General features: G+C 43.6%; 1 protein-coding gene across 1 annotated transcript; it reads left to right on the top strand.

Moving 5' to 3' along the window:
* Nucleotides 1-2,064: 2,064 nt before the first annotated feature.
* On the top strand, nt 2,065-14,154 carry MANF (mesencephalic astrocyte derived neurotrophic factor). Its single transcript, XM_089525091.1, has 4 exons — nt 2,065-2,237; nt 6,343-6,470; nt 8,404-8,545; nt 12,370-14,154. The coding sequence occupies exons 1-4, from the start codon at nt 2,150-2,152 to the stop codon at nt 12,552-12,554; spliced, it is 543 nt and encodes a 180-aa protein (XP_089381217.1). The 5' UTR covers nt 2,065-2,149; the 3' UTR covers nt 12,555-14,154.
* The last annotated feature ends 356 nt before the right edge of the window (nt 14,155-14,510 follow it).

The raw sequence follows: 14,510 nt of genomic DNA, 5'->3' as shown, positions 1-14,510 counted from the left end.
ACAGTAAAATGATTTTGAAAAAAACCCTATGGGATATAATCTCATATGTTTGCACTCTTGGGTGGAGAGGGAGCCATGGCACTTTGCCACCTGCTTGACTCCCTTTTCCCCATGAACCAATTCAGCCATATTCATCCCATGATGCTAGGAATCACTGGCAGTCCTCCTAGAGAGCACAAGAGGAGGGCACTGACTTCCATTCACTGCAGGAGACCTTCAGGTGGCAAGGCTCTGCCTGCCCTCCTTGGAGAGAGCAACAAATGGGCTTCTCCACCTATTAGTTAGTGTGTATGTGTTTGTGTTGTGCGCCTTCAAATCATTTCCGACCTATGGCGACCCTAAGGCAAAAATGTCATGGGGATTTCTTGGCAAGATTTGGTCAGAGGGGGCTTGCCACTGCCTTCCCCTGAGGAGGCTGAGAGAGTGCGACTTGAAATGTTAATAATAAATAATAATAATAATCATCATCATCATCATCAATGTATTTATGGCCCACCCAAGCACTAGGAATACAGGCGGGTTACAACAGTAAAAATACATTACAATAAAATACTAAATGGCCCCTTCCCAACCCCCTCCCCAACAGTAAAACTAGAATTAAAGAATCAGAGTTTAAAAACAATAAAATGCAATACAGCATTAGGTTAGAATTAAAAACACTGTGGCAGGCAGAGAGACATAGACTGAGACCCTGTCCATGAACACATACAAGGGAGTTTATTGGCTAGGTTGGGAAGGCCTGCCGGAAGAGATCTGTCTTCAGAGCCTTGTTGCAGTCTGGAAGAGTGGGACATGGTGGCGGATCTCTTCCGGCAGGTCGTTCCACAGCTTCCTCGCAGCAGCAGAGGAGGCCCTTTGCGGGACAGACGTGAGCCTAGCTTTTTTGGCTGAAGTCAGTCCTTACTGCTCGTTGTCTGTTTTATCATCTCAGAGCTGCTCTGTTTGTGTGCAGTGGTGCTGCCGGATGGGAATGTGTCACCCAGTCTGGGGCTGGGGTTTCTGGGGAGTGGGGCCAACAGGGTGACGCGACATCAAGGGGGGCTGTGGGTGTGGAGCCCCCTTGGTGCCCTCATGAGAAGAACGCGTCGGCAGTACTGAGGTGTGGGGCGCCATCCAGGCGTCACCCCTTTTGGGGCGTCCCTGGTGCCGTCCGCACCCCCCGCACCCCCCAGGAATGCCACTGCTTGTGTGCCAGATTAGCAAAATGGGATGAGCAGCAAGAAAGAGGAGGGGGTGGTTTACTCAGTCAAGATCATCCTCATCATCCTCATCCTAACAATACTTATTTACTTATGCCCCCTCTTCAGCCAAGGCTATCATGACTGTGTGGCACTGCAAGTCCCATGGCCCTTCATGATTTGAGCTGTCTGGATGGGGATGATGAGAGTTGCAGTCCAACATTCATTCCCCATCTCAGGTCTGGGGTCTCATCCTTGTATAAATGATTCCTGCTCTGTGCCTGGTTCTTTGCTATGGAATTCTGGGAGTTGGGGTTTGTTGTGGGGCCCAGAGAGGAGTTCTCTCTCCTCCAGTCTGGATGCATCCACAGTCTGAGGTCTGAAACACACTGCAGAAATAACTCAGTCTGAGGCCACTTTAACTGCCCTGGCTCAGTGTCAGGGAATTCTGGGAACTCTGGTTTTGCGGGACGTTTATCTTTCTCTCTCAGAGCAGCTCTGGGGCCAAAAAAAACCAAACTACATTTCCCACAATCCCGTGGGGCGGAGCAGTTAAACCGCCGCCAAACGGCCATCTCAGAATCCGCCTCAAAGCAGGCGCAGAGTACATCATCTCGCGAGACTCCCCCTTCCCGAGCCGTCGCCCTGGATCAAGATGGCGATACGGCGTTCCCTGACTAAACATGGCGCCGCCCCTGATTACGGATGTGGGGCGTTGCAGGCCCCTCTAGCCCTCATCATCTCTCTCCTCCAATCGCCGTCCGCCAACTCTCCGGTCCCGAACGCCGCTCAGCCAATCAGGAGAGGCAGCGTGGAGATTCGGGAGGGAGTGGGCCAATGGCAGGCCGCAACGTAGGAAGCGGGCGAGAGAGGGCAGCCAATGAGGGCGCGGGTGGGCGGGGAGAGTGTCGCCAAGGTGCCGGCTGTGAAAAAGGGCTCCAGAGGGAACCTCAAGAAGGAAGGCACGGAGGATGGCGGCGGCCAAGGGGCTCTGGGCGGCCATGGCCCTCATCCTGCTCCCGGCCGGCAGCCGCGCTCTGAGGGAAGGGGACTGCGAAGGTGAGGCTGCTTGCGGGGCTGGAGGGCGGGAAGGAGGGGCTCAGGCACAGAGATCATCCCCCGCGCCCTCCTTTTCCCGGACACGTCCTCCATCCCAGCCTCCCCTCCCCAGAGGCCCTCCATCCTGAGCCTAAGGAGCAGGGCTTCTTTTGTCTGTGGCTGTTTCTTAGCATGACCTCCACTAAATGGATATATATATAGAGAGAGAGTCAGAGTCAGAGTGGCCAGAGGCGCCCTCCCTCCCTCTCAGAGCCTCCTGACCGGGGAGGGATTCCAGAACGCCCTCCTCTTGGAGCCGGACTAAGCAGCAAGCGGAGCTTTCACTGCCTTTGAGGCCTGGGGCGTTATGGAGGAGGCTCTGGTGCCAGCGGGGGACCAGGGCCTCCTCCCCTTCAGGCCCTGATCCAGAGGGAGGCCTCGGCGTCCCCCTCTCAGCCTGGCCAAGAAGCACCCCTCCTTTACAGGCCTAGGACCCTTGTCAGCTTTTAACTGGCTCCTGTTCCTCCATTACATATATATATATATGTATATGTATAGGTGACTATATAGTCAGGTCGACTAGAGACGTCCTCCCTTCCAAGCTGTCCTGGAGGGAGTCCCCAATGCCCTCCGTCCTGAGCAGTACTAAGAAGCATGGCTTTGGGTTCCTCAGCAGCGTTTGGAGCTTCCTGCCCCTGCCTTTTCCCCGAAGGCCCTCCTTCCTCCCTTGTTGCCTGTCCTCCTCGGCCCCCTCGCCTTTTCTGCCCATGGGAGCAGCAGGGGACCACCTCACAGGGTTGTTGTGAGGAAGGAAATGGCTCCCCGAGGCCCAAGGAGCGGCCCCTGTCGCTTGGAGGGACCTTTGGGTGAAGCCTCTGGGCCAGGGCCCCCAGAAAAGGCTTGGGAATGCCCCACACATTCACACACACAACTTCCTTAAGTCTCTGCTTCTGATTAAGTGGTTGTTGTTGTGCCCTTTCAGGTTTCAACTTATGGAGACCCTAAGGAGACCGTATCATGGGTTCTCCTTGGCAAGATTTGTTCAGAGGAGGTTTGCCATTCCCTTCCTCTGAGGCTGAGAGAGTGTGACTTGGCCAGAGTCACCCATTGGGTTTCATGGCTGAGATGGGACTTGAACCCAGCTCCCCAGAGCCATAGTCCAACACTCAAACCACTATGCCTGGTTAATATTGGATGTTCTTTCCATGATTGTAAATGGGGTTGCTCAGTGAGCACCTGCCCCTTCAGACCTACTTGGTCCTCTTGGCCTTGTAAGGCTGAGGCAGACAAGGCTGTGCCATGGGTTGTGACTCATCTTGATCGCTGTAGTCGCAGTGGCACCCCTAGATCCTCCCTTGAACTTCCTAACAAATCGTTTCTCCCAGAGGCAGGCCTGTATACCCAGAAGGCACCGGATCCTGTCTGATCTTGGAAGCTAAGTAGGGTCAGCCCTGGTTAGCATTTCGATGGGAGACTGCCAATGAATACCAGGCAGCATAGTCTACATTTCATAGAAAGGAACTGATAACCCCTGAGAATTCCTTGCCCTAAGAAAACCCTGTGAAATTTGTGGGGTCACCATGAATTGAAAGGGAGCTTGAAGGCACTGACACACTCTCCCACAGGCCGACCGTTTGCCTATGTGCTCGAGTGTCTGTCACACACTAAAAGCAATAGCAAGTACATTTCTGTACTGCTCATCAGTGAAGTAAGCACTCTCTAAGTCTGTAAGCTAATTGCCCCCAACAATCTGGGTACTCATTTTACTAACCTACAAAAGGATGGAAGGCTGAGTGGACCCTGGAGCCCTGCCTTGGATCGAAAAGCAGAGAGTGTGTTCCTCATTGCCTAGTCCTTAGGCTACGAAGAGCAGCTGTAGGCGCAACTCTTGTTCATGTCTTTGTTGTTCTGTGACTTAATTTGGATAAACCCTGGCTCAGATTATCTTTAGAAGCATCTTTCAGGAGTAAGACTCACCCATGTAGCATCTGCCATAGTTACAGAGTGTTTTTAAATATGGGCAGATGATTGTTGAAATGTTAATGATAAAATGCAGCTATTCTGAACATAACTGGGACTTCCTGTAGGTGTTTCAGGGAAATGATGTCGCTTTTCCTACCACGTCTTCATTTCAGAAACTGAACACATTTCAGCTACAGCTTGTGAATTAGGAAACAAGAGATGGCTCAGACAGAGCAAAAGCACTTCGTCAGGCCTTCACTTAAGACAGACTTAATATTAAATTTGTTCTGCTTACTGCTTTCACTTAAATACACACACACACATACACACACACATATATATATACACACACATAAACATATACACAGTCGGCCTTCCTTATCCATGGATTTTTTATCCATGGGTTCAAGCATCCACACCATGAAAATATTTTTAAAAAGTATAAATTCCAAATAGCCAAGCTTGATTTTGCTATTTTATATAAGAGACACCATTTTGTGATGGCATTGTATTTAATGGGACTTGAGCATCCATGGATTTTGTTATCCACAGGGGTTCCTGAAACCAAACATAGCAGTTAGAAAATGGCACTGCAAATTTATTATGCCTTTTTTTAAGGAAGCCTAATTGAGTACAACTAGAAAATAAGTATTTCACTTTTGTGTAAAGAGTAGAAGAATAGCATACTCTATAATAAATATAACATTTGGATTCAAGGAACCTTGTTACCTTCCAAAGTTCATCTTACTTGCTTTAACTATCTTATGATCACCATTCAGGAGTGGGAAGATTCCCTTTAAGAAGTGTCAGGGCATTGTTTGCTCCTGTAGGAAATCTTGCCTTAATCTTTGAGGAAAAAGTAGGTTATCTACAAATTGGTTAAGGTTAGTAGTTTGATTTAAGACAGTGCAATCCAAAGTTTGTCAATTAAAGTAACTTTTTCTTCCAAAATACTATTAATTCCTAGTCAATCATTCCATATGTGTCAGATGTCATTGGTGAAAAGAAAACTGTTCTGGAATTTCAGACCTTATTCTTGCATTATAGTAGCAGTGAGAGGGATGCCTCTTTTCAGAGCTACTTCAGTGATGTGAGGGATCTGTGCTGAGGCTTCTATGGGACCTAATGTAAAGATGGTGTGGGATTTCCCCCCATACAGCTTGGCTAATGGTACAGGAAGGAGCAGTACTTGCCTGGCCACCCATAGCACAAGTCTTATCATAGAATTGGAAGAGAACACAAGGACCATCCAGTCCAACCCCGTTCTGCTACACACAAATACACAATCAAAGCACCCCCAACAGATGGCAATCCAGCCTCTGTTTAAAAGCCTCCAAAGAACCAGACTCCAGCACTCCCCAGGGCAGGATGTTCCACTGTTGAACAGCTCTTACCATCAGGAAGGTCTTCCTAATGTTTAGGTGGAATCTCTTTTCCTGTAGTTTGCATCCATTACTCTGTGTCCTAGTCTCCGGAGCAGCAAAAAACAAGCTTGCTGCCTTTCAAATATGTAAACATGGTAATCATGTTAACCTCTTCCCCAAGGTAAGCATACCCAGCTCCCTAAACTGTAAGAAAATGACTGAACATAGCACTCTTAGGATTCCAGTGCTCTTTGATGTCACTGGTAGGCAGAAAGACTGAAGTCTGCATGAAGGATACAATATGCTTATCACTGAGGAAACTATTTAGACAATTTATCTATTGCCTCTGATATTTCCAAGACAGGAGAAAGACCAATTTAAAACATTAAACTAGGCTCGCATTGAAGAGAAGGATTAGAAAGACCTCAGTTTTCACTTTTTAAGTAGAATCAAATTAACATTATGACGAAGTAAGAAACACAGTGCCCATGTTTTCCATAAACCCTTTGTTATAAAATAGTGTAGCAACCTGTACCAACTGTTCACACTGCTTGCTTTTAATGAATACAGGTGGGTTTACATTGCATTCTTATACTGCTTATTAATCTCCTGGTGTTTGAAATGAATGACATTTTCTTGCCCTCCTTTTCTTCATCCCTAGTAATTTGTCATCTCCGTTAGTTGTTTATCTTTTGGCGTGGTATCCCTCGCTCATGTTTAAGTTCCTTGAAATTTTGAGAAAGGTTCGCTTGGAACAACAGCTTAGCATTAGGATAATGCACATGTTCTTCCCTTCACAGTGTGTGTGTCATTCTTGGGAAGATTCTACCAGAGCCTAAAGGACAATAATGTTGAGTTTACACCAAACAGTATTGAAAAAGAAATTCTAAAATCTTGCAAAGAAACAAAAGGCAAAGAAAACCGTCTGGTAAGTAACAGTGGCTGTGTTCAAGTTCTGTGGCGATTCTGATGAATAATGCAACCTGAAGCAAAGAAGGGATATAGGGAAAAGGTGGATGATTTTACAAGACAGAGACAAACTGGTAAACTGTTGAGTTCTAATGAACACTACTAAGAGCTGGGAGGAAGAATTCTTGTGTATTTATTTCAAACATTACCAAATTCATTCTAGCAATGGAATGTCTATGGTGAAAGCAATATTCATTAAAACAACTGGAATCAGAGCAGGGTAACAGTAATAGTGTATAACTAAAGCAGAAACATGTAGGTCTCTATATGAAAAGCATGCCAAAATCAAAAGCTTTGGTTTGTTACTGGTGAGTTTTGCATGCTTATCACTAATAACAAAGGTCCAGAGTATGGGCACCACAATAATGACAAGCCCAATTTTGTACCTGTCGCCTGCTGTGAGACCCCAAATAATGTCTACCTTGGAGCTATGAATGGCAAAACAGTATCTTGTCACAAGAGACAGTCCCTCAAGTATGCCAGTACCCATTTAAGGCTTTAAAGGTGATAACCAGCACTTCAAATAGGGCTTAGAAGTGAATCAGGAATTGTTACAACAGGAGTTAGTTGACATTTAACAAAAATAGCAACACTACCTAGCGCACTAGGTGAAGTATCTGAATGCTGCTCAAAGGCTGTCCCACATGTGAGTGGAGCATGTCTGATAGTCTTTCTCCAAAGAAAGATCAGCTGGCATGTCAATCTAAACTGCAAAAGCATTCCTGCCGATACCTGTTGTTTGGGCATCTAGAAACATTCCTAAACTGCAAACTTGATTTTTCAAGCGAGTACCCCTGTGCAAGAGAACCTGTATATCAGGCTTCCAAACAGCTTTTTAACTAGCCAGCTACAGTTCTATCTTGTTTAGGTTAACCTTTGGCTATCAACATGCAGACTTTCACTGGATTTAAGTGCCATTTCCTTATTTCAGGTATCCTTGGGATTTATTAGTCACCTCTGGATAGAGACCAGTTTTCTTGTAATACATCTACAACATATTTTTCTTCCTGTGTTTCATTAAACCCACCAATATGAAACAAAGTGAGCTTCACTACTAGTAGTGAAAAGGCTAGGCCAGCACAGCACAGTTCAGAAGTGCAAAGTGTATGCTCATAAACAACCCTCTTCTAGCATTATTTAGAAACCAAGTGCTCTGGTCTGTTTCAGACAGGTCGATGTAACTATCCAATTGTGGGACACTTGGCTGACAGATATATTGTGTATTTTTGTGGAATGGCAAGATTTAGTCATTTCATGTTTTCTCTTAGAGGAACAGAGATAGAGTGATGGCATCAGAAGAGGTGTACTAGATGGAATGGTTTTATGTGGATTTTAGGTTTATTAGCTTTTAATGTATAGTTTGTAAGCTTGAAGAATCCAGTTGTGTCATGATCCTTTTCCTCAAAGACTTTCTTGAAAGCATTCCTGACAGAAATAGGAAAGCCAGGTGTCCCACCATTGGACAGTTATATTGGTCAGTTGGCATATTCTGGCTTCCTTAGACAAATGTGTTGTCTCTTAAGTGTTAAGGGGTAAAAATAGTGCATTTGATCATCCATGTATTGTGGCCTAAATCTCATTGCTAGTTCTACTCAGAGTAGACCCACTGAGTCAATTACTTCTTGGTAAGATACCATTTATGTAAATCCCACTGATTAAATGGGTCTACTGTACTTGTGATTAGCAACTGGATTTAGGCCACAGAATGGAAAGTGGGCTGTCTCCTGTATCATGGAGAACTTCAATAAAACAGAAACCTAATGACACTGCCATATTTTCTTGCAGGGGAGGCAAACATTTGTTTTCTACTATCTTATCGAGCGTCTCTCAAGGAAGGTGCAACCAAGATTTTTTAGAAGTCCTGATTACTCATTTTCTCTTTCACTCTCTAGTGCTATTACATTGGAGCAACTAGTGATGCAGCCACTAAAATTATTAATGAGGTGTCAAAACCTCTAAGTAATCACATCCCTGTTGAGAAGGTTTGTGAGAAGCTGAAGAAGAAAGATAGCCAGATCTGCGAGCTGAAATATGGTGAGTTGGTTATAGAATTGATTAATTAAAAATAAGATGTGACATCCTGCTCAACCTTATCATTGTTATATTCATTAATGTCCCACTTTTTCCCAGTCTGAGATGCAAAGCAGCTTGCAAGAAATTTTAAAAAATCATTAAAAACCCACAAGATAAGGCAAGATTAAACAATCAAAAAAGTTAAAACCAGATTTAAAAACATATATCCTTAAAACATACATACACACACCAGCATAACAATTAACAAGATCCAGCACATTATTTTGGTCGTATAGGCCTTATACAGTCCATCATCACACACCTTTCTAAACAGAAAAGTCTTTACTTGCCTGCGAAAAAAAAGTAGAGAAGGTGGCAGTCTAACTTCTCTTGGAAGGGAATTCCAAGTCTGAGGGTTGCCATTGAGAAGGCCTTTCCCATGTCCCCACCAGATGTAACTGTAACAGTGGTGGAACAGAGAGAAGGGCCCTCCCCAGCAGACTTCAAAGCATGGGCTGGTTTCTAAGGGAAAATACAATCCTTCAGATAATTTGGACCAGAACCGTATAGGGCTTTACAGATCCAATGTAGCACTTTGAATTGTGCTTGTAAATGGAGTGGCAGCCAGTGAAGCTGTTGATACAAGGGAGTTGTGTGTTCCCTGCAGCCAGCCCCAGTTAGCAGTCTGGTTGCAGCTCTTTTGACTATCTGAAGTTTCCAAACTCTTTTCAAAGTCAGCCCCAAGTAGAGTGGATTACAGTAAACAAGATGTGTGTCACCATGGCCAGATCTTTTGTCTCAAGGAATGGGCACAGCTGGCCTATAAGCTTTAACTCTGTAAATGCACTCCTACCACCACTGAAGGCTGAACATCCAGGCTCAGAGGTGAATCCAAGCTACAGACCTTCATCTTCAAAGGGAGTGTAACCCCATCTAGCACAAGCTGAATCCCTATTCCTTTCTGACTGACCAGCAGCACCTCTATCTTGTCTGGATTAAGTTTCAATTTGTTCATCCTCATCTGGTCTCTTATTGATGACAGATCCTAGTTTAGGACCAAACACTTAATTTCTGGTGGAAAGGAGTAATCAAGTTAGGTGTCATCTGCATATGAATGGCACCAAACCCCAAAACTCTGGACAACCTCTCCTGCAGTTTTATGTAAGTGTTAAATAGCATGGAGGACAGAACCGAGCACAGAGGGACCCCACCAGCCAAGCGGTCAAGCAAGAGTTCCCCAGGACCACCTTCTGGGCTTGCCCTGTCTAGCTTTCCACTTACATCATCCACCAAGGCGACCAAAGCTGTCTTTGTCCCAGAGCCAGGCCTGAAACTGGATTGAAATGAATGTAGATACTCCATCTCATTCAGAAACCCCAGGGAGTTTGGAGGCCATCACATACTTTAAAACCTTGCCCAAAAATGAAATGTGAGAGACTGGCTGATAAATATGGTGAGATCCAGCAAGGGCTTTTTTAGTAATGGTTTTATAACAGCCTCCTTCAGGCCAGCTAGAACTCTGCCTTGTTTCAGTGAGGCATTAACCACTTCCTTTAGTCATTTAGCCAATCCCCCTCTAGCTTTTTTTGATAAGCCAGGAAGGGCAAGGATCTAGGCTACACATTGTGACTCTCACCTCTCAAAGGACCCTATCCACATCTCCTGGACTTTGTCAAACAGGATAGTTTATTGAAAGGAAAACAAAACATAGCAGGGCACAGCGGCTCTTTGACAGATCTAAAGTTACAATTAGACTCAAGCGAGTACATTCATATACCCATCTCCAAAGTCCAAAAGGCAAACCAATTGGTCTTTTTCATCCAAACATTCCCATGCTTCAAACTTTCTCAAAACATAGTTGGTAACGGTAACATTTTCAAAATAGTAGATGCTTCACACAGGAGTATTACATTACTCTGAATTTCTGCTCACTAAGATTAAACAGCCTCAAAACATATAAACATGGCCCTCTTTGCATAGTAGTACTTTCCCACACTCTAGCAATATAAACCAATATAACAATCTTATTATCTTCAACATTCTACCCAAGGTTCAAACCTATAACCTTAAATCACTAACTCAATTAAACTTCTATGTTCATCGCTAACAAATAGTCTTGTAACAGTGAATTCTTTAGGTATGCACTAAATGAGAAGTACTTTGTCTTGTAACCCATTTAGCTTCATTAGATAACTCCCCAGCTTCTAATGTTATGAAGGCAAAAACCTCTATTCGCTTTTTCCTCACACGCATAACTGTTTACTCTCCCTCCACACACTTTTCCAAGTATTGGTTTTTAGTGGCTTTTTTGTTTGTTTACTATCTTTAAAGCAACTTTGATTTGTCTGATGGTGCAAATACCATGTGCTTCTGCAAAGCATCTAGCTTTAGGCCAGTTACTCTGTGTGGAGTATTCCATTGGGAAGAGGTCTCATGATCCTCAGACAAACTGATGAAACTACTAGTACTGCTAGTCAAAGAATCCAGCACTTAGGCAGGTCTATTTCAGCCATGACCTTCTACAGACCAGTATTGGCCTTCTAAAACAAAATACTATCTCAGTCATGGAAAGGTTTCTGGGATGGATGATGATACAAGGATGTGACAACTGTGACTTACTTGGAAGTAAGATCAAATTGAATAACTTGCAGTTTACTCCCAAGTAAGCAGCACAGTGCTATGCCTGACAGTAAAATGATAGGGAAAGGAATACATGTGTTTAGTCATATACAGTTTGAAACATTATGGGTGATTAAAAAAAACAGCAAAGAGCAAGAAATAGAGGTAGTATGTCTTTTCTAGAAAAACTGGATGGAGAAAATTGCTTGCTGAAAAGAACATTGAGGTTGTAGCAAATCATTACTGATGCATATTATCTATCTGGCCTGTGTTAAGGCAGTGCAACATTCTTATAAATAATGGTGAAAGCACAGTTTGGGTGTTGGCTCCAAGGCCGAGGCTCATATGCTCAATTTTTGCCTGTGACTTTCTGGTTCCCAGCAAGCCACTGTTTGCTGTTACATACCAATGGTCCATGGTATGGCTTCTCAGAAAGGGAATTGGAGCCCATGAGGGAAGGGTAGAGCATGACAGCTTAAAGCTAGTACCCATTGGCCAAATCATGGTTGTCAGTTAACATCCATCTGTCTAGTCATTGTGACCCTTTTGGGCTGTGCTCTAATCAAGAAGGTCATTGCTGGAATGATGTCAATAAATAGCTTAGCCAGCGCATACATGAGAGAAATAGTAGAAGGGATTAAGCTTGGTTATGTGTATGTAGAAGTGTAAGGTAAAGCTGCAACAATCTGCAACAGGAACCAATTGATTCCTACTAACTGAAATATAAAACACTGCAAGGGAAAGCCATAACCCTTTCTCAGAAGTCTTACAAAACAGGCTAATCAGCTCAATGCTACATTTAAATAATCATTGAATTGTTTAAATACAATTTGCCAGGCATTTAAATAAACATCTTTGAAGCAGACTATAGTCCTATCTGAAATAAATGGAATCTAAACCTTCCCCTGGTTTTCTCTTCAACATAAATTTGTTTAGAATAACTTTGCCATTTTAATCTTTTCCTGCAGGTTTTTAATAGACATGTTGCTACTTTTAAACGCTGTGAAAGTGGGGATTCTCCCCAGCTTACCTTGTTTTTCCACAAGGTTGATGGTTAAGAGGGGGGCAGGAAGAATGGTGTTCCTGTGTGCCCTGAACTGAGGGGAAGTAGGAGTGAAATCTGTGGTACTTTATCTGAGTAATGATATACGAGGATCTGGTAATCTGAAAGCAGCATCAGTAGAAGGGAACACTGTATATAATAACATATCCTATTTTTTCATCAGATAAACAGATTGATCTGAGTACTGTGGACCTGAAGAAACTGAGAGTTAAAGAACTGAAAAAGATATTAGACGACTGGGGTGAAACATGCAAAGGCTGTGCAGAAAAATCAGACTATATTCGGAAAATCAATGAACTGATGCCTAAATATGCACCAAAAGCAGCCAGTTCGCGGACAGACCTCTGACCATACAAGTGGCTTCGAGCACATTAGCGAGTGACACACAACTATGTTAATCTTTTATTTTCTTTCCTGGAAAGTTGTTTTCATAACTTATTTAACTGGGTTTCAATTGTCAATTTGGAACATTTCTTCGAATGTTGGTTCAACTGCCTTGTCATGTCTCAAGTTTTTATTTCTCTTGTCTGATTTATGTTTAAAAATTGACACATGTATGGGATTTTTAAAATAAACATTATGAAATCCAGTGTCAGGTAATATAAGAGAAACAGTACAAGTTCAGTGGCAAATCAGGTCTTATACAAGTTGAGTCTGGCACTGAATACAAGCAAGGTGGGTACCTTTCTAGCATTATTTAATAGGTGTATTGATATGGTCTGTGAAACAGGCCTACAGAGGTGTTTACTCGTGTGTGGTGCTGAACTGGGCATCAGAACATGAATATTCACATATGCCCTAAGTTCTGAATACTGTGTGTGCCGGGGGAGCATTCTGTACTGTCACATTTTGAAAACATATTTTGTATAGGAGATTAACCATGTTCAGTTAAATATGGTTATTTATAAACATTGGAGCTAAGCATCTGAAGACCTGGATTAGGCCAGGCATACGGGCAAGTTTAGTGGTGATGTTTATGTATGTGCCTATGTACCCAGTTTTTTCATACACATTAGCAACCAAACATACAGTTTGTATGGCCTGAGTGCCCACTCTGCTAATAGTTTGTTACTTTGTGCAGATTAGCTATGTGAATTTTACAGTGTTACGTCAGAGCCAGGTGGACTGGGCCATATGCTTTGAAGATGTGGACTGTTATGTTTGAACAGGATAATAGCATCATCTTATAAAATGCTAGCTGGCACTAACCAAAGTTAAAAAGGTTGGCGCTCAAGCTAATTGGCACCATCTCTGTTTGTCCAAGTTCAGTATTTACAATTGCTACTGCAGGTGAGGGTCTTCCACAGAATTTGGAGCTTTTCCTCTGGCCCCATTTTCAGAGGTAATTTGTTTTAAGCACTACATAAGTCAAGAGCTGGGCTAAGTTATATTGTATCTCCCACTGGCGCTCAGAAATCTGTCATTAATACCTGTTCCTGTAAAACCCCAGTAACTTTTGACAGTAGCTTCCAACTTGATTTACTGTCACCAGTTTTGTGTACAAGGTCCAGCCATGTTCTGCCATGCAAAGGTTCCATATTGTATGATGATCTGTGTTAGTGGAACACACGTTGTTGTATCCTCCCAAACTGGCTCTCATTTTGTGGAGGGCCGGGGAATTCTTGTTGCATGAGCATATGTCCAAAATATTTCACAGAGCCAGACAATAGGGACTCTTGTTCTTTATAAGGTCTGACAGCTGTCTGGGTGCCAGTTTAAGTAATGAAGCTGTTGTCCTATGCACATTAACAGTGCAGTTTAAAACAAGCAGAATTTCAGCATGCATTATTTTGACAGATGTTTTCTAAATCTAACAATATCACAGAAGTGTCAAAATAATGATAGAGCAAGGTGGCTTTGAAGGTACCAATCTTGCCTTGAATACTATTCTAAAAATGTGATTATCGAGCTTCTGCACAAATAAAGCAATGTCCCTTTCTTTCAGTAACCCATGGATGAGGAATGAGTATCCTCCTGTGAGTTGTTGAAATATTTCCCCTCCTCGTCTCTCCTTGGTGTCCAGGGCTTGGGCTGATAGAGGCTGGGAGTTGAAGAAGTGGGCCATTGCAAGTCCCCTGTCCTTCCCTTGAGTCTGTGTTTTGCTTGCACCTGGCCCTCTGCCAAATGCATAGCACTTACTACAAGCTGAGTTTCCCTTGTTCAGAATGCCTGACTATTCCAAAAACCCAGAACTTCTTTGCTGGGTGCCTGAGACAGTGACTCTGCTGCTTTATGACGGGTCACTGTACACATGGATGGACAGAGTTATTTCAATTCATTGAATAATCATAATGTGCATCCTGC

The sequence above is a fragment of the Sceloporus occidentalis genome, unplaced genomic scaffold, assembly GCF_023333645.1.
Source record: "Sceloporus occidentalis isolate IW3139 unplaced genomic scaffold, rSceOcc1.0.p SCAF_1, whole genome shotgun sequence".
In the NCBI taxonomy this organism is placed as follows: domain Eukaryota; kingdom Metazoa; phylum Chordata; class Lepidosauria; order Squamata; family Phrynosomatidae; genus Sceloporus; species Sceloporus occidentalis.
The sequence above is the reverse complement of the archived record's forward strand: the minus strand, read 5'-3'. Positions and strand labels throughout refer to the sequence as shown.